At 40.4% G+C, this 20,421-nt stretch overlaps 1 protein-coding gene across 1 annotated transcript in view; it reads right to left on the reverse strand.

Moving 5' to 3' along the window:
• Positions 1–20,421, reverse strand: part of LOC111864514 (protein Wnt-1-like) — a gene marked incomplete at its 5' end in the record, with an annotated part of 93,335 nt that overhangs the window by 13,575 nt on the left and 59,339 nt on the right. Inside the window, one exon of the mRNA XM_023851813.2 lies at positions 2,564–2,699. Within this exon, the coding sequence (XP_023707581.2) occupies positions 2,564–2,699 (136 nt within the window). The remainder of the gene's footprint in view (positions 1–2,563; positions 2,700–20,421) is intronic.

Raw genomic sequence — 20,421 nt, forward strand, 5'->3', positions numbered from 1 at the left:
ACATTCGGTATGACTTCTTGGGTGGGTGATCAGCTCGTCGCAAGGCCTCAACCTGTACACAAACACAGAGAAAAGCACATACATACACAAACACTAAACATCCATGCCTTGAGTGGGATTCAAACCTATGATCCCGGCTTCCGAGCGGGCGAAGGCAGTGCATGACTTAGACAGCTCAACTACCGTCATCGGCGTCTAGAAGCATTACATTATAATCATATGTATTAGGCTGTACTTCCTATTTCATTTTATGTGAAAAGTTCTGATGAAGGCATTCATAATATTTCGAAACACGTAATCTAAAGCCGATACAGGTACATTATTATCACTGTAATGAAACATAAATATATGCTAATTTTAACTTTTTTTATTTATTTGTTTAATCAGCAATCAGAAGATACATTCTATAAGCTAATGATAATTTTAATTGAAGTGAAAATTGTTTGATGGTTATAACATGTTACGTGTTTGTGTGCCGTAATAAGCAGATAATGTCAAACAAAAGAACAAACATGCGTTCTCTAATGGTGGGTGGGTGGTATGGCAATGAAGGACAACTTTAAAAACAAAAGGTGGCTTATCACTTCTAAGAGAGACCAACTTCATCTTTCGGTACTGTACGTTTAAGGGGCCAATTAAGTTGTAAACAAAAGAAGGGCCGTAAATACGTGAAGCTTGAACTTAAAAAAAGAATGTAAAATTATAGTGTGCACTTAACAGGCGTGTTCGGCAGAAGAAATTATAGACATGTTAACATCCATGCGCTTTCCGGTTATGAAATTTTTCCGTACAGTAAGCAGACATTAAGCCGGTCAAGGTAGCCGAGCGGTCTAAGGCATCCCGTGGGTTCGGATCTGTTTCCTGTGAGGTACGAACTGAATTCTTATATATTATTCTTATACACTGCCGGTCACGGTAGCCGAGCGGTCTAAGACATGTACTGTCTTCGCTCTCTGGGAAGCCGGGATTGTGGGTTCTAATCCCAAGCAGGTCATCGATGTATAGTGCTTGTGTGTGTGTGTGTGTGTGCGCGCGCGTTTTTCTGTGTTTGTGTACAGGTAGAGGCCTTGCGACAAACTGATCACTCGCACAAGGAGTCATACCGAATGTCTAAGATCTAGTAAACCGAAGTGAAACAGAGAGTTTCACGGAGGCAGGCCAAATCCCAAATTGGGGCTGTAGCGCCAAAGGAAAAAAACAGTCATTAATTTCAAATGCAATCGTTCACTATTAACTGATACTTATTCAGAATAAGTGGCCAGAAGTCAAAATTAAAATTATGGGCCGAATCTGAATTAGCAAACCGTCAGTTTAAAGCTTCTTTGTTCACTGTTATTGCTCATTCAAGATAGGACTATAACATTTGTTTAATATGTGTTTCAATCTCGCATTGTAATAGAGCGCTAGGTTAGGAAAAAAGCACACCTGCTTTCAAATCAGCCTGAACTAAAAAGGAAACCTCTGTTCTTCTGCGAATTAAGATCTTTTGCTAACATATTTGAAACTATTGCTTTCTTGCAGATTAACTATGATGGACGAGAAGAAAAGATTTCAGAAACATAATCAATTTTATATCAGTTAAATACGTATATATATATATATATATACTCGTATATACATATGTGTAGAACTACAAAACTTTCACGCTAGTGAGCTTCGTTTGATTATTATCGAGGAAAAGAGACTTCGGTAATCCTCGAGTGCATTCGTGTCATGTCTGATTGCTAAATATCCTCGTTCGGAAATCTACAGAATAGCGTCCATTTTGTGTAATTCTATAGTAAACGGTAAGAATTGTTAAAAATTCGTATTGAGCGTAAAAGGTGACGTGCATTTTTCTATACACTGTTTTTTATTATGCGCAGAAATGCACGCTTGTCATCACATAAAGCGTCCGTTATTTTTGGCCATTTTGAGAGAAATTAGAATTGGTTGAAAAATATCAGTGAAGCTCCCCGGTATGAAATTTCATGAAAATCCATTAAGCGGTTCGCAATGTGTTTCAAGCACACAGATTTACGGACGGACGAACAGACTGAGTGAACTTTATAGATCCTCGGCAGGATTGCGGAAGCATCCAAAGGAGATTCGTGGCATAATTACAACAACATTAAAAACATAAGAATGTAAACATGTAAAATACTTCTAGCAATGCAGTGAATATCTTACAAGACAAATACTAGCTTCATGTTTGATTTTCTAAATATTCTAACAATTAATTTAAAATGCATGATTCTTATATTAAATAAAATATTAATTTCGTCTGAATTCAAAATCTATACATATAACTATATTAATATTATTTGGAGTTATTCAGGTACAATCGAACGTTTTATTAAATCTACAGATAAGATATGGACGGTCTACTGGTATGAATCGGTCAGTAATGTTAAAATTAAATTAAAAAAGAAAGGTGGTGAGTAAGATTGTGAGGAAGCGGTGAGGTGGCGGGAATGCATGAGAAGAAGCGAGTGGGTAAGCGAGTAGGATAGAACGTAAACATGTGAGAAGCGAGCAATGTAGCAAGTGCTTAGGGAAGTCAGCTAGCTGACGAGTGGCTCACCGTCAAAATGTTCTGGCTCAAGGCACACAGCTCCCGTTGCTTCTCCTCCAGGTACAGCAGTCGATCGCAATTGTCTCTGTAGCTGTTTGATGTGAGATCAAGGGTGCCTTGCTGAGAGTTCGGCATGCCCAATGTCCTGCAACATTTCACCCTTTAAATATAAAATTCTACACAAGAGGCAAGGAAATAAATTCTGTTGCCTAATCAGTTCAAATTCATAATGTTATCACAGTATTCTGTGCCCGATTCATAGATCGTATTAAGACACTAAATGGTGCAACAACTGCCGGGCATTCTCTTCTGTACAAGTACTGTCACTTCCGAAACCATCGAAACATTCTAGAGACCCTGTTCTGTCAGTGACAATCTAACACATGCAGTTGACGACACTGTTCAGTGTTTCAAAGTTACGTGCTTGATATCAGAAACTCATTTTACCACCAGAACTGTGTTTAAAGTACCAAACTACAAAGTATACCACATACCTCACCCGGGCGATAGGGCTCGTGGTGGTGCTGCCGTCATCATCCGTAATTCAATTTCTCATCACGAGCTCACACATCACCAAAATGTCAAATTCCAAGCAGCCAATGTCAAAGTTAATGGGAAGCCAATGCCTTTGGTAGTGTCTGCGGTATACTGTCCCCCAAAACATGCAATATCAAGTGAAGAATACGTCGAATTTCTTGAATCCTACGGATCCAAGTATATAATAGGAGGTGACTGGAACGCCAAACACGCGCACTGGGGAGCAAGACTCGTTACAACTGAAGAAGAAACCTTCTGGAAGCAATGAATAGACGAAATTGTAACCACCTCTCCACGGATGAACCAACGTATTGGCCAAACGATTATAACAAGCTACCAGACCTATTAGACTTTTTCATCCACAAAGGTATTACAAAAAATTACATTCAGATAAAATCTAACCATTAACTATCATCTGATAACACACCTGTAATTGCAACTTTATCCACCCATGTGATAAACCAATCACCGATAAGTATGCTGGTTACAAACGCAACGAACTGGAACAACTTTCGGACATACATTGAAGACCACATAATTATGAACATAAAAATAAAAGAAACCGACGAGTTAGATCAATCAACCCAATACTTTACAACTTTAACCCAGGAAGCAGCATGGTGCTCTACTCCCACGCCACTGGATACAACAAAACATACATATAACATCCCCCTGCACATACGCGAACTAGTAGCTGAAAAACGCAGAGCAAAGGTCACGAAATAATGATGACAGAATCAACTACAACAGACTTAAAAGACGACTGCACAATACGCTAGCAAATGAAAGAAACACGACCTTTGAGCAATATATCACTTCACTCAATAAGGACGATCATACAATCTGGAAAGCTACAAGAACATTCAAACGGTCCCAAAAATCAATACCTTCAATAAGGAAAGCTGACGGAAGCTGGGCCAAAAGTGATTTAGAAAAAGCCGAAAATTTTGCTGAATATCTTTCTCTGGTATTTACACCACACGACTCTAATAATCATCATAATGACAACGAAATTGAGAAGTTTCTAGATACGCCATGTCAAATGTCTTTACACTTCAAAGCCTTCTCACCTAAAGAAGTAAAACAACATATTAAAAAAGTGAACCAGTGCAAAGCACCTGGGTACGATATAATCACGGGAAAGATATTGAGACAACTGCCAAATAAAGCAACTGCACTACTCACAATAATCTTCAATAGCATGCTCAGGCTATCTTACTTTCCAGCGATATGGAAATTTGCTCAAATTGTTATGATACCAAAGCCTGGAAAACCAATTAACGAAGTGACCTCTTATCGTCCCATTAGCCTGCTCCTTATTCCCTCAGAGATATTTGAAAAACTTTTACTGAACAGAATTAGACACGACACAGAAATCCACGAGATTATACCCGACTATCAGTTTGGATTCAGAGAACATCATTCTACAATCCACCAAACTCACAGAATAATCAACAAAATTGCCACAAGTATAGAAGAGAAACAGTATTGCACTGCAGCGTTTTTAGATATTGCCCAGGCTTTTGATAAAGTCTGGCATACTGGATTACTACACAAAATCAAGAACAAATTGCCAAGTCCATACTATCTACTGTTAAAATCATACATCTCAGAAAAGTATTTCCAAGTAAAATACAACAATGCCTATTCTAGCTACAAACTAGCAAAATCCGGGGTACCACAAGGAAGTGTGCTTGGGCCTTTGTTATATCTAATATACACTGCAGATTTGCCAACAACCAACAATACCACAATAGCAACCTTTGCAGACGATACTGCTTTCCTAGCAACAGACCGTGACCCGGTACTGGCATCGAAATTTCTTCAACACCATCTCGACCTGCTATAAGAATGGTTCAAAAAATGGAAAATCAGGATAAACCAAACAAAATCTTCGCAGATAAAATTCACAACAAAGCGCACACGCTGTCCACCAGTTACAATCAATAATTTACAAATCCCAATACAGACAGAAGTAAAATACCTCGGCCTATACCTAGACCAGAAGCTAACTTGGCAGAAGCACATCAAGACAAAACGCCAACATCTAAACCTAAAAGTACGACAAATGTCATGGCTCTTAGGACGAAAATCAAAACTCAGCCTAGAAAACAAGACTTTAATTTACAAATGCATATTGAAACCGATTTGGACGTACGGAGTTCAACGGTGGGGGTGTGCTAAGCCTTCGAACACCAAACTAATTCAAAGACTCCAATCAAATGTACTGCGCTCCATAACCAACGCCCCATGGTATGTCTCGAACTTCACGTTACACAATGATCTTCAAATCCCATTTGTCACAGAAGAAATCAAAAGATACTCTACCACATACCACAACCGACTAATGGGACACGAAAACAGTTGCGTAACTGAACTAAGCAATCCATTAAACATCAGACGAAGACTAAAACGACAATGGCCCTCAGACTTAAAAGAACACAGTGTTGAAGATGGGTAGCCGTACTCAACAACATAATGCATAGTATACTACAGAGGAGAATCATCACTGGATGATCACTCCGCACAAGTGATTTCTTACAACATATTTACTTATTACTCCCTTGTAGAGTAGATTGTAAATTGCAAGAAATAATAAAAAAAAAAGTTACGGGCGTTCGGGTTTATCCTGTGAGGAATCCGACTTTGATCTGTGCCATTCATTTTATTGCCGTCAGGATCTGGAACCAGCAAGTGAACAATGATATACGTCACATTCCACGCGGCTGTTGACAAAAATATTTTTAAGCAACAAGTGGAAAAGCAGCTTTGCTACTTTGACAATTATGAGCCAACAGCAGCTCAGTTCTTAGTGTAACCGGAGAAAAAAACATCCAGTCACCGAAACCGGGGCCAGATTAACCAGAATATTCATAACAAGGTGGAAGAGGGACCTCATGAGCCGAACATCTAAGAAACATAGGAAGATAGAAATGATTTTCTTGACTGACCTCCAATTATGATTAAGACGGAATGTTTTCGTTAGAGTCATGCATATTGTAGCATGTATAACCGTTGCTAGGTAAAGGCTCTGTAAGCAACTGCCGTTTCTAGGTAATGGCCGTAAACAGTAACATAGGAATGGTGTTCTCTACGCTGTCCGAGCGATAACCACGTGATGCAACAACAGAACTTTTGGGATACTTTATTCTATGCGGTCCGTGCCGAGGCGTTATAAGTAGGACAAGTTTAGAGTTCAGTGAGTTGTGAGAGAGACCCGGCCAGCAAGAACATGAAGACGGAAGGTGAGGAAGTGCTTGCCACCGGTGATGATACACCAGACTGAAAAGACTTAGTGCATGCTGTAGTGAATTGTAGTGTGTGTGAATTAGAATAATGCGCTATAGTTACTTGTAGTTAATGTCTGTGACTGTTCAATAAATCCTGTTACGAATCAAAACCCCGTGTATATTCAATCCATACACGTGACAATATTTTGTTGATTTTTTTTGCGAAAAAGTGATAAATAGGACTAAGTTAAGATCCAGTTGATGCTTATGTGAAAACGTATAATGACATTTGTGGTTATACAGAAGATAAACTGTCGTTATCAGCTGTCAAGGCATAAGCAAAGGTAAAGTTGTCCCTGTGCTTAACTAATTAAGCATTACGCCTTGAAGACATATGAGGAAGTGGGTGTACAGATCCACATTTTCTTCACCTCAGCACTAGTTGCAGTTGCATGGTTAACTTCACGCTCCGGCCGCTTTACCCCCCGGGAAAGATACCCTGGTAGACATTGAATAGAAGATTGGGTGACCTGCAGAACCGGCCTGAATGACGTGGAGAGAAGAAATATGTTCAAGGCATATTCAGCATTAATTACATAGTTACTAGACCTACTTTGTTAGATGATGATTACAACAATCTCCTAGCTTAGAGCTAGAGCTGTTTCTGTCTGTCCCAATCCCAGCTTATGTAATGCTGCACATAACCTGAAGAGCTTGCACTCTGACAGTCTCTCAGCACGATCATGTTAGCCCACTTTATCACTGGTCCTCGGAGGGTAGTTATTGTTTTCAAAGTCCCTTCCTTTCGCCATGCCATTGCATTATGGGAAGAGATACGGATTTTGTGAGCTCCGAAAGCACCGGTATGCTCCGCCCTTAATATAATTGAAATAGCCCAGCAGACGAATAAGGAGACTGAAAAATGACGCCTCTCAGTGGCGTGCATTCAAGACCTAAAAAAATGTGACGCCAATCGTAAAACTGAATTAGTGGGGCTCTGGTATACTTAATGTCCGTTTCACAAAACACATTTCTCTAACAGAAGTCGAAACTGACGGTCCATTTGAAGGACCGTGTGTTCATTCCCATGCTTCAGTAGCCTGTTCTCACATAATTATTTTATATGCGGAAAAAGCATTCGGCATTTTGGTGATAAATGAAGGATAATTCATTGCGCAATTATTTCTCCGGATTTTTCAGTCATTATAAAGCCAGCTGTAACCAACTTTACGGAGCAGAGGCTTCACTGAGAAATAGTAGTCTGCTAGGTAGTCTAGGCATTTCTAGCATTTTGCGGAACCCGAAAACTCACTGCCGTGGTCACAAGAGCCCGCTTCTGGCTCCTAATCTGAGCGAGTCCACAATTCCCACTCTATATTTTAAAGATTCTTTTTGAAATTATTCTTTCATTTAAGCCTAGATCTTCGAAATAGTCTCTTCCCTTCATGTTTACAGGTCAAAATGTTGTATGCAATTCTCATTTCTTTCTTGCATGCTACATACCCTACTCCCAGCACAACCAACTTCAGTTTGTCACCCTAATAATATTTGTCGAAAGAGACAAATTATGAAATTCCTTGTTATTCGTTGGGGGCACGCGGTAGCGTAGTTGGTTCAGGCACTGTGCTACAAGCTGGAGGGATCGGGTTCGATTCTCGACGAGGCCATTGAATTCTTTTCGATTTACGTAATCCTCCCAGTCGCACTATGGCCCTGGGGTCGACTCAGCCTCTAACAGAAATAAGTAGCAGGAAGATTCCTGTGGGGGGGGGGGAGGGCAACCGATGAGTAAGGCTGACCGCCTTGCTGCCATCTGTGAGCCGACTGTGTAGAAAGCACAGTTTCCTCTATTGTTGCTTGTTGGGCGTGTTTACAGAGCTGTTGCTTGGCAACGCGTTTATCAAATACGTTACAATACAGACAGATGAACGATATTCTAAAAACCATGTTTTAATAGTCAGGAGGTTCAAACGTCTAATTCTGTCCAGAACTCGACATTCACGCTTTTCACGATCACAATTCTGATGCCGGAAGCAGCGTCATCAGCAGCGACTTGAAGCACAGAGCAAATGATGCTCGAGATGGTTCAAGTTCGTATAGCAACAGGCGTGACCAGAATGGTTTGAACGGCTGTTGTACTGCGATGTGGAAAGCAAATGGAAAAACTACCACATTATCACTTTTCCTGGATGGACTCTTTCCAAAAACAGAGATACCATATATGCGAGATGTTTCCTCTGGAGACAAAACAAACCGGAGGGGCGGATAGTAGTGACCAGAAGACGAGGAAGAAGACGTAAGAAGATGCTGGATGACCTTGGAGACAGAAGAGGATATTTTTATTTGAAGGAGAAAGCTTTTGATCGCATTAAGTGGAGGAACTGTTTTGGAAGAGACTGTGGACCTGTCGTCTGACAGATTACTGATGAATGAATGAATATACCACATTAAACTTCAGTCTAAGAAGAGAACAGTGTCCTGCAGTTTTCTTTAATAGTATACAAATACCTGAATCACCCAGTACAAAATACTTAGGTATTCATCTAGACAACCATCTAACCTGGAAGGAACATATTACTAAAAAACGCAAATAGATTGATTTAAAAATCAAGGATATACATTGGTTAAGTGGAAGAAATTCGAGGCTCTAATTAGACAACAAAATCTTACTATACAAAACAATAATAAAACCAATTTCGGTATATGGAATGGAAATATTGGGGTGTGCTAGCAAAACCAATATTTCCATAATCCAGAGATGTCAGTCAAATATACTACGTACGATTACTAACGTCCCATGGTATGTTTCCAATATAACACTCCATGAAGACCTGAAAGTGACGCTAGTAAAGGAAGTCGTAATAGGGAAAAGCAGAAGATACCTCAACAAAACAGAAGGACATGAGAACGTACTAATGCAACCGTTACTGGAACCACACAAAGGACGAAGATAAAAAGGAATTGGCCAGCCGACCTGAGAGTGGGGTAACGAGGACTTATCTATGGACAAGCCCTCTCCACGTCACGAAGAATACTACAGCAAATTAGCTTATAGAATCAAATGTAATTCTGATTGCTAATATTATGTAAATAATATATATATATATATATATATANCAGGTTACCTTAGGGAAGGAAATACTTTTGCGTTCAACAAGCTATTCGGTGCGGTGACTCTATTTTCCATTGTATACTGAAAAGGGAATCTTGCAGATTTCTAATAATACTGAAATCCACGTCCCCGCATGAAGATATCGCAACCTAAAAGATATTTTAGACGCAGTATAGGATACTGTCCAATATTTCACCGGTCCGATGCCATTGGATTGTAGAGAAACGTCGTTTGATGCAACATTCACGCAAAATTGTTTTCACGGGCGAAAACACTCATCTGATCTGCAGTATTTCTACCTCATCCGCTTTTTTCTACGTATCATCCTAAAGTACTGTTTGAAACAAACCTGACGTATATACCTACGTCAGGGGATAGAAAATTCTAACTGTAGGTCACGTGAAGACATTGAGGTAAGCGATAAAAGAGACAAGATGTCAGACTGCTTCCTTTATTTTATCTAGACAGACTGATCATTTCATAATATTATTAATAACCCTTGAACCGAAGCGACCTCCGTAGTCTATAGGTAACGTTCCCACCTCATGACTCGTAGTACGCGGGTTCAAATACCCGGCGGAGGTCGTCGAATTTTTAAGGGCGGAAAAATTCAGGGAACAAGTCCTCCGGGAGGGACTTTAAGCCGTGGGTCCCGTGTCGTAGCTTTACGGCACGTAAAAGAACCTCATACCTCCAAAGGAGGTCACTGAGCCAAAATTGCGGACGTTTCCCGCCCAACAGCAGTCACTAATACCTCCGGTAGATGGGGGAAGCATTATAGATACCTCAGCAAATAGAGCCGGTCTCGCTGGCTGGGCGGGACTGATGGTAAGCACCAATACCGGTAGGATATAGAGACTGGTAGAAATCATAGAGGGAAGCACAATGGACCACTACAGGTCTAAGTGCATGGGGAAACCCACCCTCTCTAATAACTAACTAACTAACTAACCCTTGAACCGGCTGATATAATAATAATAATAATGTTGTTATATTTTAGCGTCCTGTTGCACTGATTTAAGTCCATGATTTATTTCACCGTCTTTTAGTGCATACACTTATCTACTTCACTCCTTTCTCTCGCACTACATGTTTCGGCACAAAAGTGCCATCTTCAGGTGCTTATTCGATTAACGTTAAACTAGTTCACTGCAGGCCTTGTCTTCATATTAAAATAATTAAAATATATATTTATCATATATACTGATAAATATTAAATATTAAAAATATTAAAATTGTTCAGGATTTTTCCTACGTCGTATCTCACTTCTCGAGTCACCTCTAACCTCTTCTGTCGGAGCACTCTTTCTATTATCGTGTGTGTATTGTGCTTTACGTTGTGTCTTGCTCCTGTGACTGCGTGTGTTATACAATTATATTGTTATTATACAATAATAATGTCATGTTACTGGGGGTCTCACAATCTCCTTACATTTAGATACCTTACCAACAATAATACGAGCACGATGAAACGAAATTCTGAGTTGGGAGGGCAAAAACACTACTTTATGAACGATTCCCTAGCGGTGTGTAATGATAAATATTTGTTGAGATAATTTTTGGAATTTAAAACAAATTGGCCGCAAAAAGTTTCACGTTTAATTTAATTGCCTAGCCATTGCAACTGGTAATACTGGTTCAAAGTAAAGAACACCACCTTTCTTGGGTGTCATGTCTGTTTCGTCTATCTGTCCGTCTATGTCTGTCTGTAACCTAGTATCGGCGTATAAACTATCAGACAGTTTACACTGAACACTACCGGGTAGTACCGATATTCGCGCGTAGTAAAGCCTGCTTTGCGTAAGCTCATAAGTATATTTATTCAAGCATCGCATGAAGAGTTTCACATATTTTGTTGAAATTCTATAAAGCTGACGTTCGTCAGAAGTTTTAGAGAAAATTCGGTCTCTGGTGATGCTGAACCATAACAAATTCTACATTGCATATAGCCGTAAATGGGGCTTCCCACTGACCCTTTCACAGGTCTTGTTGCCACTCAATATGCGAGACTTTCACTAATTTAGGTTCGAGTATTTCGAATTTTTAAATAAACTCAATAAATTTCAAAGAACCCCTCCGAAATTTTCTGTACTAAGTTGGGGAGTGCACATTCCCCAGTATTGTTTTCCTCTTTCTGATTATTTAATTCGTTCCGTTTTTCTATATTTTTACTTTTCTGCATTCTCCTTCCTTTCTTTATAAACCTACAAATCTGTCTCAGTACTGGAAGTTCAGTGTTTCTGTTGCTTTATAAAATCACGCGTCCGCCAAACCAGCTGCGGTTGCTGAGAAACGCTGTTCCCTGCTCAGTACGCCACTGCTATCATCTCTTTGATGTAACATATTGACTCAAAGGATGGTCTCAGTTCCCGCGTCGTGGAATTTATCGGCAATGTGAGACAAGGATCATATACTGAACCAGCGTCCCTTTCCGATGTATGGGAATTTTCGAAATGGAAAAAAAAAACGAGTGTCAGCAAAAATGTGGAAAATCTTTCCCTTTTTCGTGCCTGTCCATAAGAGAGGCAGACAAATATTTTTCACCTCTTTTCAGCCACTTTATGAATAAATAAGAAGCCATGGAGATGAACCAGTCACCTGCTTTCTCTGACGAGGCTTCTTTATCACTGACGGTTCCTGGTCTAACCAAATATCTCTTAATGGTGTGTCTACACATTCTGAGATGAAACGCATTTCTACAAAATACCGTATTTACGCATGTATAGGCCGCGTGCGTGTATAGGCCGCAGCACAATTTTCAGACAGAAATTATAGAAAAAATAATTTTCTTGGAAAATTATTTCAGGAGTATTACACCCTGTATTACTAATTATGAATATAATTTTTTTTAAATGAAGTATGATTTCGAATATTTCCAATATAAGCCGCACCCCAGTTTTCCTCTTGAATTTTTGGCAAAAAATGTGCGGCCTATACATGCGTAAAAACGGTAATAATAATTCCCGAAGCATGATAATAGAAGAGAAAAATAGTTCCTCTTCTGTTATATTTGAAATTCTCACCGCGGTGAATATAAAGAGTTGCGAGGCCGTGTAGAAGTTGGGTTGCCGCGGGCTTATTGTTGGTTTCTTGCTTGGCTTACGTTCTGCCCTGTGGATGGAGCCGATACGGTCCTCCGGAACATCACTGAACTCCTACCGAACAACACGGCGTTATAACCCAGAAGATCGCAGTCTTTATTCGGTTCCTGTTCTTGGCATCCAGTCAACCTATACTGCATTTGTTGTTGTTGCAATAAAAAAGTATCAAGGAAGTCCACTTTTCAGAGTTAATCAGATTTGTTTCTTCATTGAACTAGTTGTCAGGAACTTCGCTTTTTTTTCATGAAAACAATTTTTTACTTTAATATTTTGTCTCAAACCCTTGTCAGTTATTTATCACTTGTTTTATTTTCCAGTTTTTCCAATCTCTTTGTGAACTGTAGTGTTTACTACAAAGAGAAAGCAACAGAAATATATTGAACTCATCATCACGTTCCTCTTTGTCAGGAAACCAGTAATCGTTCTTTATTTCTGGAGCCCCTCATGGTTAGCTATACAGTGAACCATCGTTAATGAGGTTACAGTTAATCCGAATGTCGGATAGTCCGGATCGAAATATGAAAAATGAAAAATTCTGTTCACAATTGAGTGTATATTTTGAAGGACACGTGAGATTTAGAAGCAAGAGTGATTAGAGCAAGAGGACTTTCAGACTATATTGAGTGCAGGTGGGGAGGCTGAAACCATGCAAGAAAACTCCAAAGTTTTGCTTGAGCTGGATGAAGGTGACCTTGGATTTCAGCTTCTGACAGAGGAAGAATTTGCTGCAGTGATGTTTTTATTTATTTTCATCAGGACTACCTATATTATTAAATTTTCCATTATTTGTTATATACGTTCCTTTTTGTTTTAGGGCTATTTTTGTTTCATTAATCTGGATTATCGGTTAATCTTGATGACATCCACCCATCAATTTGGAAGAGCAAGTGTTTATTGTAGTATGATATTTTAAATTCTAATCACTACTAGACATTACCTTCAGAAGCAGCGCTTCAATTTTTTGCATATTCTTTAACATTAGAAGAAAAAATAGTTTTGAACTTTTCCACGCTGTCGTACAAAGAGAGTTTAATTTTGATTGGCAGAAGCTGACCACTCTACCTTTCACAACATTCCCTAATATGTGCTCTACTGTTACAATTCCATTTGCGTCTATATCTCTCAATTTCCTTGCGGTTTTGCAGCTGAAATTTGGTTGCTGTTCTTAGCTCTGTCACCAGAAAATGCAAATACGCATAAAGACTGAAGTGAGATTACAAATGTTGAGCACCTAAATAAGGTAACGAGGGAAAATGTCTTGTACTAATTCATTCTTAGTTTCCAGAACGAAGCTTTTCACCTGAACAGGATAATCGTAATATCACCATATACTGTATACTTGTTCAAATATTCAATTCGAAAATTGTTAAATTGTTAAAAATTCTGAATTCTAAATTCCTTTTATTACTACAATTTTGTTCTACCTGTAGATATATTTGTTTCTATTCTATGTTACTTTGGCCTTTGGTAGATGTAAAACAAATCAACCTGAAATAAGACTGAATTACACCCATCTATAATGTTATATTTTAGCGTCCTGTTGCACTGGTTCATGTCCATGATGTGTATCTATGCTAACCGTCTTACAATGCACACTTTATATTTAATTTCACCTTTCTCTTCACTTTTACACTACATGTTTCAGCAACAATGTGCCATCTTCAGGTGCGTTTTCTCTATGCACGTCTAACTACTGCACATGACGCACGCAGTCATAGGAGAAACACACAACACAGAGCACAATACTCACATGAATGTAGGAAGAGCGCTCCCATAGAGGAGGATTGGCGTGATTCGCGTATTTGAGATATGACGTATGGATGACGAATCCTGAAAGGTTTTAATATTTAGAATTTATTGTTATACATGACGAATACACATTTTAGTCATTTTAGAATGAAGACGTCATGGCATGCAGTGCAGTAGTTTGACGTGCATAGAGACACACCTGAAGATGGCACATCAGTGCTGAAACATGTAGTGTAAAAGTGAAGAGAAAGGTGAAATTGTGTGCGCTGTAAGACGGCTAGCATAGATACACATCATACACATCTATAATAAATCAACAACAAAAATATAATCACTACAACCATTTGCCAATCTAAGGGGTGAGTAATGCAACCAGCAGTGAATGAGTAGACCTTTTTTGGGTGAAAGGCCGAGAAATGTAATGGAAAATTATGCAGCCGGTCACAGTCTAAGGAATGTGCTGTCTTCGCTGGCTCAGAAGCCGTGATCGTGATTTCGAATCCCACACAAAGCTTAGATGTTTGATGTGTGAATGCATTTATTCTGCGTTTGTGTTGTCCTGTGTTTAGGTAGGGGCCTTGCGACGAGCTGATCACCCGTCCAAGGAGTCCTGCCGTCTATAAAAATGATCACTGAAACTGAGCAATCGGCCCTATGCTCCAATGTGGGAGCGAGAGGAGAGAGAGAGAGTGTATCTATGCAGAAGTTATGCTGAAGGAATAAATACAATTATATCTACTGAGTAATTTCAAAGATGAAATATTGAGACACGTTCTGTCCTTATACCGACTGCAAAGAAGGCATCGTGACACACAAACAAACCCTATCAGACAATTTCTTTAACCTGTTTGTCTGCCTTCGAGACAAGCTGTTACATCTTCTGTCTTCGCCGCTGTGGGAACGGGCTTGTGGTTGGTCAGCTTTGTGGGTCTGATTTATCGCCAGACCAGTTGAGGATTTTACGAGGAGCACCCATTTTGTCCACAGCTCAGGCATTCATTCCGACGTCGTAAACTGTTCCTGTGTCACTTGGCCAAGCTGTGCTCTTGCCCAACAATGAGAAGAACTCACACTTGGAGGAATTTTATTGTACTGCGCGGTATTTCTCGATTATCGCTCACGCCGCGCAGTGAAGTTGGGCAGCTCCTCTGTGCCTTTAGTGCCACATTCTACTTCCTCATGCTCATACACCGGTTTCACGATTTGGTGCAAAAAGGTCGTAGTTCAACAAACTATGATCTAGAATCACTTCGTAGTGTGTTCTATTTCAAACTTCAGTACTCGTTGAAGATACTAGATTCCGCAAGAAGGTTAATTACCTGACTTAGGAGACTATAATAGAAATGTAAATCCACCAATTTGTAGCATATGTCACATCAATTTTAACACAAATTTGCATTAATCGTCCCGCTTAATTTATTTGCCACAAGTTTATACGCATGCAGGTAATAGGTCTATAAGTATATCCCTCTTGCTCTAAACACATCCGTGGGACACAACAAAAAAGCCTTTGCTGTGTCGCTTTGAATGCCTCGGGAATGCCGTGCCCTCGGGAAACACAGAGCTATGCACCACATTAAACATTACCTACCTCTCATCAGATGATCTACAATACCAAGCTAATTCTGTGTCGCATCTTTGGCGCCTTTAAAATACAACGTCCGGTTCTGGTGCATTTCCGAACATGTTCATCAGCTTCACCTGTCTCATATGAGCTTAGAAATCATATTAACAACAGGGAATGGATGACGTCATAAACGGCTTCATGGGGTAATCTCTTGAATAATGCTGTATTTTGGGATGTTCCTCCGAAACGTCGGCTAACCAAATATCTGCATGGCTCCACATCCCAGAAGACGATATTATTCATAGTCACAGCCGTGAAAATCTCAAATTTTACATAGTGTAATATCTTTCTGCCAAGATACTCCTGTCTTAGATGGAACACTAAAATTCATTACCGCGTTCACAAAAGCTAGTCACTGAGCCAGCTGACTCCAGATCGCACTTTCACATCTTACTTGCCTGGAATACTTTGAAATGTAATACCCTATCTGCTTCAACGTCTCTTGCATTGAGCTTCTCATCATCATCATCATCAGTAATCTGTCAAGACGAGAGGTCCACAGTCTCTTCCAAAACAATTCCTCCACTTAATGCGATCTAGAGCTTTCTCCTTCAAATGACAGTATCCTCTTCTGTCCCCAAGGTCATCCAGCATCTTCTTACGTCTTCTTCCTCGTCTTCTTGTCACTTCTATCCGTCCCTCTATCTTTCCTTCAATAACTTCTTTTAGAAGGCAGTTTCTGCGTAAAACATGACCAATCCAATTAGCCTTCCGTTTTCTTATTTCGTGTAGGATATTCCCCTGCTCACTGACTCTATAACTAAAAATTTTGTAACACTTTCCATTTCTCCCGTGTTTGTTGTAGTCCAGCCCCATCAGAGCCCCCGGCTTCACTGCTCCCATATAGTTAACCTAGTCTTGATCGTCTTGATACCAAGCCAGGCATTGGAATGAAACCCAGTAGAGCTAGGAAAGGGGCAGACCATGACGAATCTGGATTGCCGATGTAATGGAACTAATGAGGGAGAGGACTGTCTGGGGAGGACGCGATCGCAACAGATGGGAACTTGGGCGAGAAACAGTTCGAGGAAATGACCTTGAAGAAGAGGCAAATGTCTTAAAATTATGAGAGGAAGCCTTTGTAGTTATAACACGTTCTTTTTAACAATACAGGTACTACAAGAATCTGATTTGGTTACAATATGAGGAGCTTCGGTTATTTTCAGGACCATTCTGCACGGTTTGACAACGCCACCCAATCCATGCTCTCTAACGGCATAACATTCATATGAAATAACATAAAAATGATGATATAGAAGGAAAACTTAAATACACTGTGGAGCCCGGCAACTGGCTGGTCACTTACACGAGAAACCATACTGCTACAAAGTATATATGATGTTTATTTAAGGTTCAGTAATAGTGTTTTGGGGCATTACAATCTGCTACGTACGTAGACACTGAAAATTTTACAATATCATTTCCAGTTCACGCTTCGCCTGCTTCGGAGCACAGTTGGCAGGTAACATGGTTCAGAGTGACTAAACAAGTAACAAGATAATATTGCAAGTTTCAAGTTTCTGGAAACTTTAACCATGTATAAACTCACCGATTATATGGTAACACGATATTCCAACACAGGGCGGGGCTGTTGAAACAGATCGTTTGGACAAATTCTGTTGTTTACAAAGAAACTACGCTCCTTACAACAAGTCAGTAACTTTCGGGTTCATGCGGTTGCAGGCGGTATAGCGTAGTTGGTTGAGCAACTATGCTACAAACCGGAAGGTCGCACGATCGAATCCCGATGAGGTCATTGGATTTTTTTCAATTTACCTAATCCTTCCAGCCGCACTGTGGCTCTGTGGTCGACTCAGGCTCTAACAGAAATGAGTACCAGGGATATTCTTGGAATGTTTTGGGGGGTAAAGGGCGGCCGGCGCGTAGGGCTGACAACCTTACCGCCATCTATGGGCCGATTGTCTAAAAAATGTGGGAACCTCAACATCTCACAAACTTATGGGCCTCCACGGCCCGTACAGGGATAGCTTTACTTGTTTACTTTTACTTTCCGGAAGACCTCTCCGTTATGATTATGTAAACTACATTATATTTTTATTTCTCCCCTCCGTGAGAACTACGCGTCAATTCCGTCACGGACTCCTGAATTTAATAACATTAAAGACACTTGAAGGCTAAGCGATATTTTCTTCCGCTAGAACACAGGTATCTACGTTCGAATCCCACTCGAGTCTTGGAAGTATGTTGGTTGCCCTGAGCAGGTGGAAATCTTGAGACCGGCAGGTCCCAACCGTATGAAATGTCTATGGACGAAGATTCCAAAATCCGGAAAACGGGAGACTTTGGGCTTCGATTTGTACATAACGCCACAAAAAGCAGACAAGAAGAAAAATAAATTAGCTGAATTTCCTTATTATATATATTATGAACACATATTCTCTAAGCCACAATTTCAAGTCGTATTTCTTTTAAAGAATCTCAAGCAAATGTTTATTTTTCTTTATTCAACATGCGTTCTACATATCTCATCTGTTCCATCCTCTCTAACTAAATTCCTTCAGAAATGTTAAAGTGAAAAGTGTAAAGCATTTCTTTATGCAGTGACTAATTTCATCTATTCTGCTCTCCATTCCTCTCTCTTGGGCCCAAATATTCATCTCGGCAGCGAAGTACTCGGAGAAAACCTGCCGCAGCGCCACTTTGTCCACCACAAACCCCACTTGACCAGACCGGGGATCGAACCCGTGCCCTGCGGTGGGAAACCAGCGACTAACCGCTTGATCTATGGCGCGGCCTTACTTCTGTCTAACTTACGTTTTCCTTGTAAAGATGGAATTAAATAGGAATTTCTGATTTATTTATATGTTCGCCTGCCGGTCACGGTAGCCGAGCGGTCTAAGGCATGTACTGTCTTCGCTCGCTTGGAAACCGGGATCATGGGTTCGAATCCCACTCAGGGCATGGATGTTTAGTTTGTGTGTGTGCGTTTTTCTGTGTTTGTGTACAGGTAGAGGCCTTGCGACGAGCTGATCACCCGCCCAAGGAGTCCTACCGAATGTGTAAGATCTAGAAAAACCGAAGTGAAAGGAGAAGTTCATGGAGGTAGGCCTAGGCCCACTGGGGCTCTAGTGCCAAGGAAGAAAAAAAAAGTTCGCCTTCCTTCACTGGCATTTCCCGTGCATAGTGTCTTGTTGCCAAGAGGATTTCCATCGCATGCCCTTCCCCTAATGCAACTTTGACGAAGTCGAAATTTTGCCAGTACAAAGGATAGCAAACTCCTGCTACAGTTGTTATTGGTCACTATCATTATCAGCATCAGCATCATCTTCTGTCTACTTCATCACTCAACATTGATTCTGCTCCTGGGTGCTTTCGTTTGCTTCTTACCTTCACCATTAGCTTGGCAGAGAGAGGTCAGAACGGTCAAGACACCATTAGACCAGCTCAGTGCGCTGTTTATGTCTCTGATTACGAAACATTAATAATAAGCGAGCGATGCAATGAAAGACTGGGTGTGCCGGTGCAGGGCTGCGTAGTAAATCAACCCACTTACATTTTGAAGCACCTGGCCAATTTGAAAAGCGACCAATTATAAGTCTCCGAGGGCAGAACTGCCTGTATTCTTTGTGAAGTCCCCTCCAGCTCTGGATGCTGAGAACTCTAACCCTTCTTGTCCGGAGCTAAGGCGGGGTAACAGCCCTTTCCCTATTGGGCGACAGGATGTGGATTGTAAGGCCATAACCCTCCCTCTCGGCCTCACGTCACTCATGTGCCAGCAGGCTTTGCTGAGGGTATAATTGCCCTTCTGTACTACTAATGTCTTCATTGAAAAGTGGCACCAATTGCGCCCCACTCAGGATTGCCCCTCCCATAGGCTGCGCCATCGATGTATGCTTACCCTGTTCTGCATATGCAACCATTAGATGGGTCGCAGTAAAAAATAACTGAATAGATAGGCAAGCAACTATGCTAAATAACCAAGCAGTAAGATACTAATACAAAAAACACCTAAATACTTTATTTTTTTATTAATGGACTTATTGAATTTTATTATTTCCTTACTTATCTGTAAGTAAGTAAGTAAATACTTAATAAAATACAAGTATAATAAATATAAATATAATTAAATGACTAAGTTAAGTTCGCATTGTGGGGGTGGAGTCCAGTTGGGCCCACTCTGCACGGCGGCCACTGATTGGCCTATTGTACCTGCCTCGCGTGATTATGATGATGGAGAATTTGGTGGAATGAAGATTGGAAGGGGAAACCGAAGTACTCGGAGAAAACCCTCCCCAGCACCACTTTGTCCACCACAAATGTTACTTGACCAGACCCGGGATCGAACCCTGGCCGCCGCGGTGGGAAGCCAGCGACTAACCGCTTGAGCTATGGCGCGGCCCAAATGACTACCTAACTCACCTAACTAGATATAAAAACAACTTACTATATAACTACCTGACTAAATAAATTAATATTCAGCTAACAAGATACAAGCAAGGAAATAATACATTAATTATGCCAACAATTAAAGAACTAGCTAAAGTAAGTCA

Source organism: Cryptotermes secundus, unplaced genomic scaffold, assembly GCF_002891405.2.
Source record: "Cryptotermes secundus unplaced genomic scaffold, Csec_1.0 scaffold948, whole genome shotgun sequence".
Classification (NCBI taxonomy): Eukaryota; Metazoa; Arthropoda; class Insecta; order Blattodea; family Kalotermitidae; genus Cryptotermes; species Cryptotermes secundus.